The sequence below is a fragment of the Aplysia californica genome, unplaced genomic scaffold, assembly GCF_000002075.1.
Source record: "Aplysia californica isolate F4 #8 unplaced genomic scaffold, AplCal3.0 scaffold00165, whole genome shotgun sequence".
NCBI classification, from domain to species: domain Eukaryota; kingdom Metazoa; phylum Mollusca; class Gastropoda; order Aplysiida; family Aplysiidae; genus Aplysia; species Aplysia californica.
This window is the reverse complement of record NW_004797435.1, coordinates 1,217,842-1,237,777: the sequence shown is the minus strand read 5'-3', so window position 1 is coordinate 1,237,777 and position 19,936 is coordinate 1,217,842. Positions and strand designations below refer to the sequence as shown.

Here is a 19,936-nt window from a genome sequence, read left to right as displayed (position 1 = left end):
GAGAGAGAGAGAGAGAGAGAGAGAGAGAGAGAGAGGACCAATAAAGTGCACCTTTTAGACCAAAAGGGTGTTAAAGCTATAAAAACACTTTCATGAATCCATGATCAAACTAAGCACAGTCCTCTTAATCCTACAATCTAGCATGATAACAACTGAGCTGAAGGAGTATCCAGTCAAAGCAGGTGGGTGGCTACTACACAAAAGGGTAATTGTTACCAATGATAGGCTATTTATAGGTTTTCATCCTTCAATACAAAAGGGTCATCATTACACAGCAACAAAACAGACTAAAGTACAGAGGCAGAGGATGACGCAGCCGGTTTTACAACTTCTACCAAAAGCTATTTCCATATACCAAAAGTAGGAGTCAGAAACATAAAAACCTTCTCAACTTTATCTTCAACTTCCTTACCAGTAAATGTAAACAGTGGGATGTGCTCTCAGCATCTGCTCTGTGAAGCCTCCTCAAGGTATTCATCTCTCTCAGACCCACAGCCTGAAAGGATGTGTGCATCACCTTGATGACAACAGCTTTCATGTTTTTACACAGATCCTGAAGAACAAAGGTTGTAAGCAACTTAATAACAAAAGTAATAAGCAGTTAAATAGAAGCTGACCAGACAGCCGAGCACGTCCTTCAGAACAAGAGAAAAAACAAACTTTCCTGAACCTCTGGGAGAAATTACACGGGCCAGTGAAATGTGCTACAGAAGACTGCCAAACCTGTAATTGAAGCTGGCCTCAAAGCATAAAATCATGCCACAAGAAAAGAAGAGCAACAACCTGGATACTCATGCTCAGCATTTACTTTCAATCCATTGGGAACAAATGCTCTTATTAGCTTTCATATTGAACAAATAGCTGTCATATGTTGCACATCTGTAATGTACTGCAAGTCTGTTATGTACCACAAGACTGTTGTAATGCAGAAAGTCTGAGTCAAAAATACATACAGTCAAACACAAGTAACTCAAATTCGTCAGGGACTGGAAATATAGTTAGAAATTTCCGCAATTCGCCATGTCTGTGGAAGCCCCAATTACAAAGAAATAGAGAAAAAATCAAGGGAGGTAAAAAAAAAAAAACCAATTAAAACAATTAACACGGTTAGCCCCCTTGATGAACGTGTTGACGGTGTGAAAGCAAAAAGATGAATGACAGTGGGAAGCAGAAAATCTAGTGCATGCACAGCCGACTCATATGTCATTCCTTTTCTCTCATTTCATTGGCTTACAGAAAGTTACACCTCTAGCACCGCACACGTCCAACAGCATGATTGCACGCATGGCAAGCCAGTCATGCGGTGCGGTCAGCATCACTCCCCAATCCCCCTTCCTCCAGCCTATTGTGGCGAGAAAAGGACCACATTTTGGCTGTAACTGTAACAATAACAAAGAAACACCAACCCGCGGCCAGAAAGGCTGTAAAGCCGGGTCTTTAGTTGAGAATGCAAAGTAAATTTGTTCGAGATTCGAGTGCTGCATGTTTCGTAACGCTGTGAAGTCAATACAAAGAAAACATAGGGGTTGAAACGGGACCGAGCATTATGTTCGAGATACCAGAGAATTCATGATTTTTTTTATTCGAGATTTGTTGATTTTACTGCAGTCCCCTTTCAACACTAGAAACATGTGATGGAAACCGGGGAAAAAAAATCCACTGACCTCTGCTTTGACAAGAACAGCTGACTGCCCGTGTGCTTGTATGCACGACTGAATCCTGTAACGATCATGCATCAAAAGACCACTAACTGGCAAGAAATGCCCCACATGGTCTGTACTTTTTTCTGAAACAGAGCATTTCGGTAATTTCCTGAGAAGGTGAAAGTGAAGGGAGTTAAAAAGTTCTACACCAACAGATTTATAATATACATTAGATGTCATTTCACAGGTAATAAAATATAGAATGCATTTATGGTATTGTTATTTATGTGTATTAAAAGTACCTGAGATTTGTGGGTTAAAAAATCAACATTTTCCCGGCGCCCACCAGGAATAACAAGTCATCAATGCCCTCACTATCAAAATTGTAACCCATCAAGATCTAGGTCTTGATTGCAGTTATCTTCAGTCCTAAAAAAAGCAATAGATGTAGTTTTATATTCGCCAGTGAAATGGACTGGAGGATTCATCTTTCCATTACAAACGCTCTCTTATTCTCACTTTTAAAAAAATAAAAAGCCAGTTCTGTAAGATTTACAGGTTCAAATAGTCTCAAACATACTAAAAACTCATTTTTTTCAATAAAAAATTTTAAGGAAATTGAATAAACCAATCGCAGCCGCCTAAAATAGGAATTTTGTCAAATAAAGATTTCCACAAATGATATATGTTGGTGCAAAATGAGACAATATGAACTGTAAATCGACTCTCTTATTGACAATTATTTTTTGAATAACCATTATCTTTTCTTTCAGAAGTTAACCCCCCCCCCCCCCCCCAAAAAAAAAGTAACTGCAATTAAGATAAAGACCACAATAATAAAGTGAATTAGACAACTTGGTTGATTTACCAGTTACCTGATACTGAGTGACATTTTCCATTCTTTATGTCTCTATACAGTTGAGAGAGACCCCCAGTCAACCTAGCTAGGATCTGAGGTGTCTGACGCATATTCGTTCCTCCATCATTGTGCAATCTGTGAAGTAAAACAAGTTTCAGGGAGTAGGTGGAGAATTAAAAGGTCTTTCAATTATTTTGACTGGCTTATTCATACTATTCAGATACTCATCAATACTGGTAGAAAAAATATCAGAACTGAGATCATGCAGCAGGTTCTTTTAGAGAGATAGAGGAACTTAAAGAACGTTAGCCTTGTATTCCCAACAACAGCATAAATTGTAATACATTTTAAAACAAAAAGCTGTTTTACAAGCGTGTGAGAGACAATGAACAGCCAGAGTCATCACACAAGACAGAGATTAACACCCTCTCTGCCTCCTTTCTACACTTCCTGTTCCCACCTAATCACCTCAACTCTTTTTTCCAGTGGCCTTACCACGAGCCATGACACCCCACACCCTCCCCTTTTTAAAAAAAAGTGTACGTGTCCACTCTACTTTTAGGTGAAGTTTTCTGATTTGAAACTAAAAACTATCGCTTTATTATAGTGGTGACATGTTATAAACTGCTAGTGATGATAATAATAGTACACTACTCAGTTTGAGTCTTAATCACAGCATCTGCTGGCCAGGTGCTGGAGTAATACAAAATTTCTCAGCAAGAGTCCATTGCATATAGTATAGACAATGACTGTCACAGTCACTTTAGGCTTAAATGCCTACTATAGGCAGAGGGATTGACGAGCGTTAATGTGTGCAAGTTTGATTTCAGATGAAACTGAAACATTTTGCAACGTTCAGTTTGGCCTTTTTTCCTCTGGTTGTTTGCCAAGTTTCATTATCTTTACATTTAGATTGAACACCGAAATGAAGGGTATTAGAATGTTGCTGGTTAATGAATACACCCTACATTAATATTAAGATACCACTGCCAGTGGGCTCTTGTTTGTTTGCCCAGTTCGTCAGTCGTTGAGATTGGTGAACTTAATACTAAATTGTACAAAGTTGTTTATATTCCAGATGAAAAAGCTTAGTACTGTGCCTTATGATCTGAAAGTTTTTACTGCTTCAAAATTCATTATCTGCTCAAGTCTCACTTATCTAAATTATTTATTTTATAATTATAATCAATTAATTATAAATATCTTCTATAGTATAACAATACTAGAATTAATTTTCAGTTTAGTTTTAGTAAGGTTTTACAACGCTCACAACTGCATACAGTCATATGAAATTTCTCTCTCTCTCTCTTCTGGCGCTGTGGCTTCTTAAACGGTTAGCTTTACCGACAGCACGCAGGAAATCAACACTTGCCCGGGGGTCCTTAAAAAGTGCTGAAAGTGAGTTACTGAAATGTCCCAGCAGACGCGTTCTGGCACGATAGCTGGCGGGACATCTCAGAAACACATAGTCCATAGTTTCGTCCTCTTCCTTGCAGGCTCGACAGGACGGATCTTGGTTGTCTGCTGGCGCAATTTTGAGGAGATATGATCTCAGTTTGGGAATTTTCCACCAGTTCTCATTTGGGAGAGAAGCCGGCGGTCCTGTCGTCTGAGCGAGGCCTCAAGCTGGCATGATGGCGGCTGGGAAAACGGCAGTTTGGGTTTCGCCTCTCTCTTCCACTTTGTGCGGGTCTATCGGTGGATGACGGCTTTAGCTGTTGAGAAATCGATTGGGGTGTCAATCTGGGTAAGTGCTGTTGCTTCTTTGGCGATGCTGTCGACTTCCTCGTTCCCAGCCAGTCCAGCGTGGCCTGGAATCCACTGTAAGTGGATGGAACATTCAGAGCGTTGACAGAGGGTGTGCAGATGCTGCCAGATTGAGCAAGCCACCTTTTCCGATTGGTTGGTAGGGCCGTATGAGAGGCGCGTGACTGCTGACCTGGAATCAGTGTATACATGGATGCGTACACTGTTCAGAAGGCTGCCTGCTGTATGTAGTGCCACAAGCATGTCCAGCGCTGTGTCGAGAGCTACAAGCACGGCCCTATAGCTGGAACAATATCGACCCGCGGGTATGCGTTGGTCGAGTTCAGTATCACCTGTCTTGATGAGTATTCCACTGCCTCCATACTCAGTACCCTGCTTAGCTGAACCGTCGGTCCAGACTTCTACATCAGGCAGGGGGAGTGATTGAATTGTAGCCTCTGCTGCTGCTTTCCTGACAGCTGGTTCCTTAGCACGTTTGCAATCGACGACAAGACTGGTGCTAAAAGTCACGTTGCATGATGCAGCCTTCCACGGTTGTGTGGGGGGTAAAACAACCAGCTCCTCACGTGGGTACGTATCCAGTTCAGTTTCAGCTACGAGGTTCTGGGCATGCTTTCTCAAGTTCGACTTGCCTGTCCGCGTGGGCACTGATTTTGTTGCGGAGGCTCTGCGTTGGTTCATTGCAGGCAGATGCATGGACTTCTCGAGTGAGATGGCAGTCAAGGCATCAGCTCTATGCCTTAGTGGTAAAGTGTCTGCTTCGATGAGGAGGCTGTCCACACGAGTATCCTTTGAGCAGCCCGTGATTACTCTTGCTAATTCATTCTGTTTTCTTTCCAGTTTCTGCAGGTTGGAGGGTTTGGCAAGAGGCATGTAGGCAGGGGCACAATAGTCGATAGCTGACCGACAAGTAGCATAATAAATTCGCTATATGCATTCCCTTGAGGCACCCCATTGTGACCCCGTGTAAGGTGGGGTTGGAGTTGAAGGTGATGGGGAAGCCTTTGAGCGAGAGCGCTGGTTTTCGCATGGCCTCGTGAGTGCTGGTGGTGAAGAAGGAGCACTCTGTTTTCTCCATCTGATCTCCATCTTGTTTTGCTTTGCCCACTGCTCAAGTGAGTTTATGGCAGCTTGGACACTGTTTTCAGCCTGATTTATGTTGGTGGCGTATATTGTATAGTCATCAAGATAGAGTCAGGCACGTCTTCACAGCTTCAGGCAGGCCTGCTTCAATATCATCAATGAAGACAAGGAACAGTGTGGGGGACAGGACGCTGCCCTGGGGGACTCCCTGCTCGAACGTTAAGGGGAGGATATCAACGGAGAAGTCCAAACGGGGAATCAGGCTTACTCTGTTCACCTCTCTAGCCACAACAGCACAAAATATGCTTCGACTGTCTAGGCACCCCAGAAATAGCAGTTCACAAGAAAGTGATAAACATACAAAAAAAGTAGAGAGAAAATGACAATAGTAAGGATGAGGAAAGAAAAAAGTAGCAGTTCTCCCTTTGTTGCGGCACAGTTCAATATGATGAGCATGACATTGATTAAATCAGCCCTCCATTAACAAATCTACATCATGCAGATCATGTATTATAAGAACATTTAGTAATGAGACAATTCAGTCATTAGCACTGCCCTGGTAGGGGGTTTTAATCTATGCAAGCGCTATTTGCAACGTCGCGTTCTGAATAGCTCCCGTGCTATTTGAAACGCCAGTACTAGAATCTAGATCTAGATGTAGTAGCCATTGTTTCTACATGATAATATTATAGTTCTGCCTGAATTGTGGAAGCTTACTCATTTTGATAAACCTCCTAGGATTTGACTCATTTTTTTAATGACGTTGCCTTATTCCGATCAATATTGGATAGATCTAGATCTAGATTAGATCTAACAATTGTTTCTGACATTGTTTGCACAAAAGTAGATGTCTTGTTCATCTCTCATAATCATCTGAGTTAGAGTTTGAGCAAGTTTAAGTCGAAAGACGCTTGGATAATAATAACAAGACGGTGCAACACAGCTGGTTAGACTGCTGGGTGGAACGAAAGAAGATGAAGTGATGAGAAATTAATACTCAAGTTTAAGTGTTCAAAGAATGGATAAATTTATAGAATCACTACCATCTCTTAAGGGTCTTATTTTGTAGCTTTTCCGATTTTGGCGTTAAAAAATGTCAACGCCGCAAATTCACATGGTATTTCAGGGGGGAAGACCCCCCCCCCCCCCCCCCCTAAAAAAAAAAAAAAAAACCCCCCCCCCTACTAGATCTAGATCTAGAGATCTAGTGACTATAAAGTATCAGCGCGTTCCTGCTGGACGGTAGCGCATTTTATGGAGGGGCTGCGTGCTAGGATAGGGGGGGTCTTGCAACATACCCTAACCAACTTAACCAGCTGTGAACTTGTACACAACACACACCATCTTCTCTGTGAGCAGTCTGATACAGACACACTGACTTTTAAAGGATTTATGCAGCATTTGTCTTGCAGTCAGGGGTAAATGATGTGTACGGGTATCAGTCAGTATTGTGGTTAGGCTGCTTACAATATGCAAGTGTGAGGCACTTAAAACTAACCACTAACTTCATTTCTTACCCTTTCGGCACTTTGAATGGCGCCGCCATTGCTAACAAAGTGGTATCGATAAGGTCTTTTCAGTTTTCAGTGGTATCGGAATTGGAAATACATATATTTTTATAGGAACTGATGGTGGGGAAAGTATATGGTATCGATACTATCAATAAAGTCGTTCCTTGCAGTCATTTTGATACGCCAATCAGCCAGCCTGGCGGAACCGTTTCTCCGAACCCATTGTTTATTTATGAAATAGTACTTCCGGTAGTCAAATTATCAAATTGTAAAAAAAATTCTTAACTTTATTTTTTTTATAATCTTCCAAAGCAATATTATCAATTATTGATCAAAATAATATATCTTAATGCTTTTTCAATTAAATTGTTAGGGCTCAGCGCAGAATGTAACTAGGCAACTCACAAGTATGTACTTCCTTTCGCGAGGAAATATTGAGTAGCGATAATTGATCCGAGTTTGATCGAGTTGTTGAAAGTGTGAAGGGAACCACTTCTGCTTCCAAAATGGTACGTTCTGAGAATTTTTATATTAATTTTTATGAGAGTAAAATTTATATTCTTTTTCCAGTGTACTCTGTGTTGCAGATGTTGATAGTATAGATCTAGAATCTAGATCTATGTCTATGTCTTATGTATTTGAATATTAGTGTGGCGTGTGTTTTGTTTTCATGTTCATTTTCACACAGTAGGTTGTCACACATAGTTTAAAGAAAACTTTGTCATGTTATAAATTGAAGATGAATACATGGTGGCTACTGTAAATATTTTGCATTGATTTGGGTGCTACCAATTATTGTCTTCGCTCATCGTCATTCCTATTACAACACTAACCTTAACTATTTAAATAATTAGATCCATTCATGTTTAGTCCTTCTGACTTCTGCAATAATCCTACTTATAAGATAGGGGCAAACTTGTTCTCTCATCTCTGCTCCTTATTTCTCTTTCACAAAAAGATTTTATTCTCTAACTGGTCACCAATTATAAGACTTCCCCTCATAATATAATTCCTCTGCGCACAGCTCGCACAAAATGAGAGCGGGGAGCATTGAAATGAAGAATAGGGTCAAATGTGCTTGTGTCTTACTTCAATGTGTACAAACTCTTTTGAAGACAAAAAAATGAAAAACAAGCAAACAAAAAATAAAGCAAACCTCTTACTCTTAGAAAGAAAGTTTATTTTCACTAACTTCTGCTTCACTTCATCTCTTTCTCACTTGGTGACACGACGTTGATTTGTTATTTTCATTTTTCATGAGAAGAATATAAGTACACTTACTGGCCCCCCTTTCGTTGAAGGGAATGACTGTGCATTAACATCAACTGAAAGTCATTGGCCTACTATATTTACACCCATACTGGAATGGAGCAATAAATCCTGGCGATGTAAAAAATTAGAAGATTTAGATATAGTGATGTGTAGATTGATTCTCTATTCCACTTTCGTGGTTGTACACTCCAGAATTTCAAAGGTGTGGAAACAGTGTGCACGGCTATTGAACGAAAACGTCACTATTTTACAATGGCATCTTAGAAGGCGGACTTTCCCAAGATAGATCTAAACGAAACTAATGAAAAACTGAAAATTAAACTACAGTAATTCAGGCTCCTCAATAGAACTGTGCACCCTTTAAATGATTCTGAACCACAATTAATTTTGTCAAATTCAAAAGTTAAGTGGTTCCAAAGTTTTAGGCGGCCTGAGTGACGAACTTTCACAAATATAATATGTATACATTACATATTATTATACTACTTATATTGCTGGTCTCTTTATTTTTCCCTCTTTGTTGTGTTTTAATTTTCTGGTGTGTTAAATTTTGTTCTTGTTATTGTTCTGGTGTGTTTTCTATTTTTTGTGTTTATACAGCGTAATGTCATTTAATTAAATGTTGTTCCTACCTTTTATAAAATATATAAATATGTGTTATGAAGAGCTTGTCTCCACGAAAACAGAATACTGACACTGGCAGGCCCCTTTGTGATTTCATAATTTACTTGTAATACCCAGTATCCTGTACTTTTTCTTGAATTACACACATTTAGGGTTAAAACGGCCAATTTGCGGATAGGTGAATACCCCCGTTTTTTGTTAATTTATTTGTGGTTGTTTATGTGCTGTTCAAATTTTGATTTCATTCCGTTTTAAAACCTTTATTTTTCACGTTTTTACACTCTGTGTAGCTACAAATGATATTCTGGATGCTTAAAACGGAGCATAAGAAATTATGGTGCTTTAGAGTTACATCTATCAACACGTTGCGTTGTCACAGAGGGTTAAAAGCTTGAAAATTATTGGCATCTTTTATGGCAACTTTTGCCTTTTTTGTGACAACTTTTGGACAAAAAAATGGTAACAAACAGAGATGCTAGACAGAGATGTGGATGTTTAATTCATATGAGATCCTGCCTGGTAAATACCATTTCATTTGAATGTAACACTAAACTGATGCACATTTCTTTCAATCCTAGAATTGCATTTTTATTTTGTTGATGAACCTTGTTTTCGGTGAACATATGGATTGTTTTGTGGATGAGATGATCAACCTGATTTTTTCTTTCTTCTATTTCACAGTCCAAGGGAACTACAATCAAGGAAGCTCTCAGCAAATTTGTAAGTAGATACAAGGATTGTTGACTAAAACTAAAATTGCAGAATAGACAGATTTTCCACAGCCTGTGGCTTAAGACTTGAAGTCAGCAGTTTCTCTAAGGAGACATGAATAGTGGGGTGAAGCTCTGGTAATTCTATCTGTGAAGAATAAAGTGAAACTTGAAGATGTCTTGGTCTTGCTTTGTCTTTAACCACAAAGCTATTATGCCTAGATGAAATGAGAATCTTACAATATTTTTCAAAGTACAGTCAAATCTGTGTAAGACGGAATCGCAAGGAAGCCAGAAAAAATTCAGTCTTAGACATTTTTCATCTTAGACAGGAGAATTTAGGGCGAGATGGAGGGGGGTTTCAGAGGCCCACTCATGGGATCAAGAGTCACTTGTCTGGTTGGCAAGCAGTCGTCAAAACTTCACAAAATCTGCAGTCTTGTTTAGTTACATCTATCCTTATTGAAGCCAATTGTTTTCGCAATAAATATGTGTAAGAATTATTTATATTGTATGTTGATTATACAGACTTAGAGTAGCGGCGGTAGTCTGTGCTACCCAAAGCATAAAAAGTGACCTTGCCAGTCCCCGATGAAAGGGGAGGTAACCGCACATAACTGATGAGAAGCAAATTTTGTCTGCCATCGTCGGCCCAGCGCACTGTGCCTGCTTCGTTTGCCCTTCTCCCTCAGTAGTGGTATTTGTGAGGCAAAGTGAGGGCGGGTGTGTGCAACAATGAGCAGGGATGCGCGTTCCCGCTGGACGGTGGCGCGTTTTATGGAGGGGCTGCGTGCTAGGATAGGGGGGGTCTTGCAACATACCCTAATAACTTCTTATTATGAATCTTATAGGCTAATGTATGATTTTCTAACCACAGAGGAGGAAATATTCTTACAAATTACACAAGAGTTAAGTTACAAGTAACGCTCACTTTTTGTGTATTGCCAAAAGAGAAAGAAAACAAAAAATGAGTGAAGCCAACACTTACTATTGAAACAGTAATCTATTAGTGAGTCTAGATAACTCTGAAAATCATGAATTAAATAAGAACAGCAGAGTAGATACATGAGGATCTAAGTGCACATGGATAAACAAAGATATTGTTTACACTATTTGTATGAAACAAATTGGGATGGGGAGTAGTCAATACAGCAAAGGAGCTTGATGTCCATGGCATCCAGGTCTCCCAGAGTTTTGTCCTTCAGGTCCATCTGTTTGACACAGTTGACATGCCACGACTTGTCACAAAGCATGCACTGGGTGCGCACTACTTGTCCTGCGGTGGTGGCTCCACACCCAGCACAGTCGACAGCACAATCGTCGGAGCTGTCATCATACACCAGCTCTTCTCCTGAGTCAGAGGAATCTTCGTCCTCTTTCTTCTTCTGTGAGGCCACAATCAAAGCATTCATCTTCTTCTCCTGAATTCTTCTCTTCTTCTCCTCCTCTTTCTCCTTCTTTGCCTGCTCCCTTTGTTTTTTTTCTCTTTTTGGCGTCCCCTCTTGTCTTCAGCTTGTGCTAGCCGTTCCATCTTTCTCTGCTCCCTTTGCTTCTTTCTCTCTTCCTTCTGCTGTTTTTCTTCCGCCTTCCTCTTCTTTGTGTGTATCATCTCTTTCTAGTCATTTCCACTGATGGACGGTGGCACAGGTGGCTGAGGCCTTCTAACGGCCTTGTTCTTTGAACATGACGGTAATGTGAGCACCTTTTCGATGGTCATCTGCCTGGAGGGGGTCTGAGGTTCCAGGGCTCTTGCTGATGGCTGGGGGAGCGGAGGAGCCAGTTGTTCAATATCGTCCATCATATTGGACCACATGTTGTAGTCGGGGTCAATCTTGAGGTTGTATCCATTGTCATACCTCTTGAGGTACAGGTCCACCTTCTCCTCCCCAAGCTTAAAGTTCAAGGAGAATATTTCCTTGAGTCGATGACGGCGAGTTTGTGATGTCGTGGATGGTACAGAGGCAGAAGAGGTGGATGACAAGTGGAGGGTAGGGGCAGGGGACCCTGTGGAGGTGCAGCTGGGTTCAGCTTGTCACTTTTGAGGACAACGTCAGGGTTGTAGAGAAACAGCCCTGACTTGGTGAATCCCTTCATGACTATTTCCAGCCGAGCTGCTGTTGTCCAGGCCTTCTTCAGGATGCCGGCAAACGTCCTCAGTGTGACGGATTCCGTGGTGTCGGTCACGAACTTCCTTACCCCTTCTTTCCACGCTGGTTTGATGGCCCCGAAGAACACCTGGTCTAGAGCCTGTGTCAGGTGGCTAGTGTGGGCCTTGAGGCAATATAATATTACCCCGTTCTCGCTGCAGAGGTCCGAGACGCGAAACCCCGCCTTACCAGACGCCATGTCGGCACTGCATCCCTACCCCCATCCATCCCCTCAGAGATGCTGAGCAGCTTCGTGCTTTGCTTTGCACTGATGCTACACGCACAACACACTGCTTTGTATGTAGTACAAGTATACACATCTTCATAAAATGCATTGACAGCCTTACAACTGCAGGTCGATGCACTGTTACTGTTACAATACATAATAAGCAAGACTGGAAATAATTTGCCTCTGTGTACGTGCAGTAAACAACTACAGTGACCTGCCAATATTCTCGTGCAACAGGAAAGGGTGCTGCCGGATGTTGATCAACGCAGGAACGCTCTAACATGTTTAAATTGGTTCATACCACAGGGTTGGCGCGCTGTCCCCCCCCCCCCCCTTGTCGCACAACCCTGTCGCTACTCTATTGACTTTTTAGCAAATCTGGGACCTGATCTGTTCAATATGTGAATTTTTCACTATGTGTGTGTTTGCTATGTACAAACTAGACTGTTGTCTTGTCCTGCGGAGAATTTAGTTAAATCTTGTCTGCTTTAAGTGGGGTTGAAATGAGTGAGTGTGGGGAACAGACATTTGTTTGAGTATTTGAGAAAGGGAGAAGGAAAAAACCAGAAGGGAAAAGGAGAGGGTAAGAAGTAAGAAAGAGGGGAGGGGGGGTAGAGAGAGAGAGAGAGAGAGAGAGAGGGGGGGGAGGGAGAGAGAGAGAGAGAGTAGATGGTCTCAGTCTTTAAAAAAAATGTTTCTATCATTCTTGTAGGAAGAGAAAAATGGAAAGGCGAGTGAGTCAAAAGAAGTAAAGTTGATTGGCGTCTGTCCTCCCATCGAGAAAATGGATGCCTCTCTGTCAACCCTCACCACATGCGAGTAAGTTTCGGTGTGCTCGACAAGTTTTGCGTAACAATTTGTTTTTGTTGTTGTCTTTTCTGTAGTTTACTAGCAGGTTTTACTCTCAGTCTCAGTCAAATCAATGGTTTTAAGTTTCACTCAGTTCAGAAAAGTTGAATTATTCATCTTTTAGAGTTAACAGAATTTTTTTGGGGGGGTTTGTTTCTATGGGTTGGAATTTTTTTGGTGATATTGAGTATGTGATATGACAAAATATTTGATATTGCCTGGTAGATTATTTACTTTCTCTGAATTTACTTTTACCTTTTACTACTGTCTCATATACTATTTTTTAGTACAATGCTTCTGTACAAATATTCCAGTTCCTCACACAATTCAATAACTTTATATGTTAACCCTGCTGATGCTGTGGGCATAAATCACACAGATTGGTCACTGAACAAGCAATATTACATGTGTTTATCTGTGTACAAACCGGTCATTTGACACAAAGACCATGGGTGGTTTTTGTACACTTTTAATCATGGCCCAACATGCTCAAGACAAAGGAATTTTACTTTTATGTGCCTACAGAAACGTTCTCATGTGAATTAATGTTTAAGTGTTATCATATCAAGATTTGCTTATTATTATGACCTTTAGAAATTAATTTCAAAGAGAATCCCAGTCTTGTTTCCCAGAAAAAATTCTTCTCCGCATTGCCATAAATCCCCGAAGTTGACCCATTTCATCTTTTGCTTTTACTCTAAGATGTGTCCTAATACTGTGCCTCTACCTGTGACCCCATTAGCGTCTGCAAGGTTAAGCAGGAACAAAAATAGAAGTTCTCATTTACCAATAACATTCTTTTTCCTCAGTTGCCATTGCTGAATGAGTAACCTGTGAGTTAAAAATACATTAAGGAATTGATGCATGCCATTTGTTAAATAGCTTTTTATGACCTCTTACTAACCCAGTATTTCTATTTATTTCTGTTTCTGTTCAGAAAACTTTCCTTGTCTACAAATGCCATTGAAAAGATTGCCAACTTGAACGGGCTGAGTAAGTAATTTTCTTCCGCAGTTCGATAACGACATGGATATCTGTAGACTATTTTCTTTCTATTGAATATGTTATCCATATGAGCATCTCAACTCAACTTTAAGTGTGGGATATTTTTTTAATTCATGTAGTGTGTTAAACAATGTCTTCTAGTAAATACTTTTCTCATTTCTTTTCAACAATGTTTCTTCTTATAATTAAAAGGTGCTGCCACGCTTATGTGGTGTCCATGCTAAATTGATTCTTAAGGTTATTCTTCAAATTTTATTGGAATTCTAATGGACTGGCACCTTGAAGTCATGTTAAAATTGTAAAGTTGCGTTTTTGTTGTTCATTCTGTTGTTTGTTTGTTTTTCAAATTTTTTATGGTCATGCATAGTGCTTTGGTACTCTTTTCAGAAAACTTGAAGATTTTGTCACTTGGGCGTAATAATATCAAGAGTTTAACGGGCTTGGTGAGTAAACATTCTTTCCTTGAACAACATTTTGACTTCCTCCCTTGCCATGATGAGCTAGCTTTTGTTTTGAATTTTAATATTTTCTTTTTCAGCTTTTTATGCCAAATGAAAGCTACTGCTATAAATTGATGTAAATATCAGATTGATATATATGCATGCTTTGTTCACTTTCCTGTTGCTTTTTAGGCAAAATAAGGGATACAAAATAATTAATCTTCATTCCCTTCAACAAGGGTTGCAACCCTCTTATCAACATATTGTACACCACAGCCCTCCTGGTGTGACAATAGAGTCTTTCCTATGTACTCACTATATCTTCAGTCTAGCTTTCTCTCACACTCCAGTCCATCATCAGAGGAATCTATATTATATTTTTTTAAATGGTAAATCCTAGAAACTTATTAATGTTAAGGCTTTTATGAAAAAGACCTGCTTTTGTCTGGCATGTAAACTCAAACAAAAATAAACACATGGAGGTTGAAATAAAACTTATTTGACTGTTCCGTTATATTCGTATTATCATTATATTTTGTATAGGTTGAACAAGAGAATTGAACGGAATATTTCCTTTGTATTTAGGGGTGGAGAGGGGGGGGGGGGGGGGGGGTGTATGTGGATTTTTTGTTGGACTGAAATGTATTTTTAAAAAGCAATTCTCTTTGTTTTGAACCTATAGGAAGCTGTTGGAGACACACTGGAGCAGTTGTGGATTTCCTACAATAATATTGAGAAGCTCAAGGGTATCAATGTCCTGAAAAAACTGAAGGTCAGGCAATTTTGCATGTGTGTTACTTTAGTGCTCATAATTCTCTGTCAGGTTCATTCACCCACATGTCTTTGTCTTTGTATTTGCGAAATATGTTATACGGTTCTCTAATTACTCTTCACGCTATACGCGGTACTTATATTAAATTAATGTGTAGCACATACTGAATTGCCTGTTCTTCTACCCTTATTTCTGTTTGTACTGAATAAAGGAATCTTGTTCATCAGTTAACGTCCAACCATACACGAAGGTTGTCGTGTTTGTTATATATTTCGCCCCTGTCTGTCAACACACCAAACTTCACAATAATATATTTTCTCTTTAATTATATTTTCTTATACTTTTGATATTTTCACTTCATTTTTTTCCCCGTCATCTGTTTCCTTTTGCTCTCTGTTAGAAGTGTTAGTAAATTATATGTTGGTATAAATTTTGTTAGAGGCAATTGGTTTTCTCACCTCTGAAATTGGTCTGTTTCTTTGCTGAGTAGAGCAATTATTCCCTGTATATTTTAAGTCTTCCATGACTAGCTGTAACTGAAACATTCTTGTGACAAAATAGCTTTAATTTTTTATGCTAAGACATATTTGATGTTGGAACTTTTTAAGAAAAGATAGCTTTATTGATCTACGAGGGACATTTTGGGTAGATATACCAGAAATGCACTCTGATATGACTTAAATAGAATTGTTCTCATATTTTTTTCAAAACAAAACTATTGGGAATTTTACTGCCATTCCATGGAAACCCAGTGTGCTTGAATATTATCACAGCAGGAAAAGGCAGGAACTGTGCTAATGCTCCAATTACACAGAAATGAATAGCAAACTGCACTTTAAAATGATCATACATGTTAGTTTAGAAAATGTTCCCTTTCTCACTGGTTTTCACAGAGCCGCTCATATCATAGAGGTCAAAACCAGTGTGCCCGCTATTGATTCAGCCTATACACATAATATTCAACCTTTGTTTCTCCCAGTCCAAATCACTACTATTTATTGCATTCCTTTTTTTGGTCAGCTTTCAATTCATTCTTACTAGATCTAGTTACTTTTAACCTGTTTGTGTCTTCATCTTCAGATCTTATGGATGTCCAACAACAAAGTCGTAGACTGGACAGAGTTCAACAAATTGGTATGCAAATTAAATGTCTTTCATTCTATAACTAGGTTTTTATCAGCTTTTGACATTTCAGTGCTAGACAAGTTATAAAAATCATGTGATTGTCTGCCATTTTATACCTTGAAAGAAATGGTTATGGCACGTGAACACAGAGATAATGAAAATGTAGATTATGACCATAACATCAGGGATAAGGACTGCAATAGCAATGAAAATATATACTTTTGGAGAACTGCATTATTTGTTTCTGCCTTTACATGTATTTAAATGCCTTTGCATCTGTAGATTTGGGTTTATCCTTTGTTAGACCATATGGATGTTTCACATAACAATGATATTCTGTTACATTTTCTGTCTGTTGTAAACCAGAGCAGAGTCTGTATTTTATCAAGCGACTGTTGATTTATTATTTTTTTTCTAATCTGCAGATTGAAATGCCCTGTCTTGAGGATTTACTTTTTGTTGGTATGTACTTTGCCTCACGACATTTAACAGAATTTCATTTCGTGCTTTCTGCATACATTTCTTAAAACATGATACATTTCAATGATATGAGTGCACAAAATTTGTTCTGATAAAAGATCGAATTGTTCTACTTATGTCTCTGAAGCTTAGATATGTTTTGTTCATTTTACGGTAATATGTTAATTTGTTTAATCCCAGTGGATGTGTTAAATATGTCTCAATCCACTGTCACTGCATGACAGAAAACATCTACCATTAATTATGTCGGGGTGCCGCTGTTAATCTTTTTTATTTGAGTAAACTGAAAGTAAAAAATTGTATTGCCTCTATTTTTCTGTTTTTCGTCTTTTCTTTCATTTTCTCCTTTGAGAGGTCCCCAGCCTCATACTTCAATTTTTATTTGACCCCCTTTTCTGTCGGAAGTATGTGTAATCTTATTGGGATTTTGAATATATTACCTACAGTAAACCTCTTGAATGTATATTTTTAGGAGTTCTATAGTTTCTTTGTCAGACATGATATTTGCCTGGAACTCCATTTTACAATCAAGAAAGAGATTTTTATTCCAATCTGTACAAAACAGTTGTGTATTTTTTCTTTAATTCGTATGGCAAATTCATGCTTTCTTCTTGTGGAAATTGATTGATAAGTCCCAGAATTATTGTCATTTCTATTCAGGAAACCCCTTAGAGGAGAAACAAACAGCAGAAGGAAACTGGAAAGATGAAGTTGCAAAGAAACTACCAAAATTGAAGAAATTGGATGGTGAGCCTTTTTTTGTATCTTGTGTTTTTCCAGGCCTGTGCTTACTTATGTGTATATGTTTCATTCATTAACTATCTACTACAGATTGTAATAAAAGAAAAAATGTTGTGAGCCAACAAGGAGCTGTGTCATTTATCCTTGAATGTCATTGGTCTTTTTCCACTTCTGTATTCTTAACATTTTTCTTGTCAGAAAGGAATTTTAAACTGAAATATCCATTCTAGTAATATTTAGAAATGGGAAGAAATGGATCATCATACTGAATTGTTTTCTGGTTATTATTATTTATACATTTTAAAAAATACGGAGGAAAATATATGAGTTAACAGCTTATTTTGCTGGTTTGTGCTAGCTCTTCTCATTTTTTATATTTAAATTATCAATCCTGATGCAGGGTACTAGCTAAATTGTAGAATTTTTGCTGTGTTCTAATGTAAGAAATGCATCAAGTATGAATACTTGTATTAATTAGTATTATAACAGTTTGTTCTTTGAATCATATAGATAGGCCTTCAACAGTGAAGCATATTATCTGAATATGTTGATGTGTTTTCTCAAAAAAAGCTTGTCTACCAGATGTTACATTCAGAGCAGATTGCTTTCTTCCTTAACTTAACGCTGCCTTTTATTCAATACCCTTTCCAGGTGTCCCCATTGTACGCCAAGAGGAAGAAGACTAGAAAGTACAAAGAGGTTCAAGGATCTTTGCAAAAGCCTAATCTGTGATTTACTGATGAAACAAGCACAGTTATGGAAAACAAGGAAATTTGAAGACCGTCCTTTTCTTGAACATTCTAAAGAAAAATGTTTATGCAATATTTCAGCTCATACGTACAAAATAAAAAGTTAAGATTCTTCAAATAAATATTTTACAGTATTAGAAACTTTTCTCAGGTTGTGCATGAAAACTCTATTCTATAACCATATAAAAGTTGCAGTTGGTTACATTGGACATAGTCTTAGAATTCTCAATGTTTAAATGGTAGAATCACATAAATTTATATCTGTCCATCTCCCTGGTCCCTTTTTCTTTTCGGGGCAAAAATTATTTACTAGACATTTCTATTTCTATTGCATTGATGCATAAAAAAAGCAAGGAGAATTTCATAACCAGCCCTTTGAGTAAACAAGATGTCTGCTTTTAGTACATCTTCCTGATAGTATGAGGGAAGTCGGAGTATAGAAACAACTCATGTGAATCAAGTGATAGCAGAAATATAATGTTCAGAGTATTTATTTGATGCAAATCAAACAATTAGTTTTCTTGCGATATATTAGATTATATCATTGTAAATATCTTGTGTTTGTTGTTCATGAAAGAAGTGATATACTTTGAGTTATTGTAGCAGCTGTTCATGTGCAAAGTTTCTATAGAGATCATGTTTATTTGTTCCTATAGTTTTCCAGTTTTGTACAGTGTAATTGGAGGATTTTAAAAATTTACTGAGAATAACTATATTTTGGTTATTTCTGCCTTCTATGTGTGAAAAAAAAAAATAGCCTATGTACCAGTGAAAGAAAGTGATGAGAGAGATGTTGTGAATGATTATGTTATGTTTACAATGTGATATATCAATAAACCAGTTTTATCAGAACTCATCGGACATCAACACTGTGAATGAATTAGTTTTCTTTCTTTTTTGTTTCTGTACCATAAAGCAGACCAGTGCACATTTTATACTGACAAGTGTATGTTACTGTGGGCAACTGAGCCAGAGACACAGATCCACACCAAAGAAGAAGATCTCAACTAAAGTACTGTTGATATACCGTGCTTTGTTTTAGCTGGTATAAATAAGATACTTTTTTTTTCAGTCCCCTGAGAAGACATTTTGTGTACAATGACAAGCACAAGTACAATTTAGCATGTACAAATCAGTGGAATGCTGAAATCATTTCACTTTGTACGGAATTTGCTGTTATATGTTTTAACCCTCCAACAAATAGCCTTTGTTGTGTGGGGAAATTGTAATATGAAGGAGTTGAAATGTTTGGTGGTTTTTAAAAAATGGATAAATGAACTGATACTGCTACTCAAATTCTGACTTTAAATCTGCCTCAAGAATTAAACTTACAGCCGTCTCATCGGCCATCTACACTTGGAAGTTTAATACATGTACTAAGGATATACGTGCCTGAAAAAATTCGGGACTTTAAAATCAGTTCACTCTGTGCATGCTAGACTGTATGTAATTCATCTATGCCACTTGATACACATCATGTATATTAATTCTAGCCAATTCACGCCAGTACAGACAATTTTGTAAACATGCCAATGCTAGTTGCCACTGTGCAGCACTCTATTTTTTGGAGGATGATTATCTGAATCACGTCTTGCTCAAGGACACACCGTATTCACCACGCACTTGAGCACTGTGTCACTGATAATAATATACTCCACATTACTTTGAGTTTTAGTTCACTTATCACTTTCCAAGACAAAAGTGATAGCTTTTTCATGCCTGAGCTGTATAAAAACAACAGACAGAGAAACAATTAAGACACATTTTCTGGCTACAAAGGATAGTAGCCTAAATGTTTTACGCCCCCATCGACACAATCTATAATACCATTTAAGAGGTGGGCTGCTTCGACCCAACTTGATAGAGCAGACTCGTCAATCTGAACGGGACGTAGCATCTCAGGAGACTGATATAGGTACTCAATGTAATA

General features: G+C 38.4%; 2 protein-coding genes across 2 annotated transcripts in view; one reads left to right on the top strand and one right to left on the bottom strand.

Annotated features, from left to right (window-relative positions):
* The window catches only part of LOC101846072, a gene marked incomplete in the record, with an annotated part of 29,677 nt that extends 22,726 nt beyond the window's left edge, over positions 1-6,951 (bottom strand). The window contains 4 exon segments of the mRNA XM_005097879.3: positions 413-553; positions 1,665-1,786; positions 2,519-2,637; positions 6,870-6,951. Of these exon segments, the coding sequence (XP_005097936.2) occupies positions 413-553; positions 1,665-1,786; positions 2,519-2,637; positions 6,870-6,898 (411 nt within the window).
* A 307-nt stretch (positions 6,952-7,258) lies between these two features.
* Positions 7,259-18,882, top strand: LOC101863265 (dynein light chain 1, axonemal). The gene is made up of 10 exons (XM_005097868.3): positions 7,259-7,372; positions 9,441-9,479; positions 12,558-12,664; positions 13,632-13,687; positions 14,087-14,142; positions 14,822-14,911; positions 15,992-16,045; positions 16,462-16,498; positions 17,177-17,263; positions 17,909-18,882. The coding sequence occupies exons 1-10, from the start codon at positions 7,370-7,372 to the stop codon at positions 17,941-17,943; spliced, it is 564 nt and encodes a 187-aa protein (XP_005097925.1). The 5' UTR covers positions 7,259-7,369; the 3' UTR covers positions 17,944-18,882.
* Positions 18,883-19,936: the final 1,054 nt, after the last annotated feature.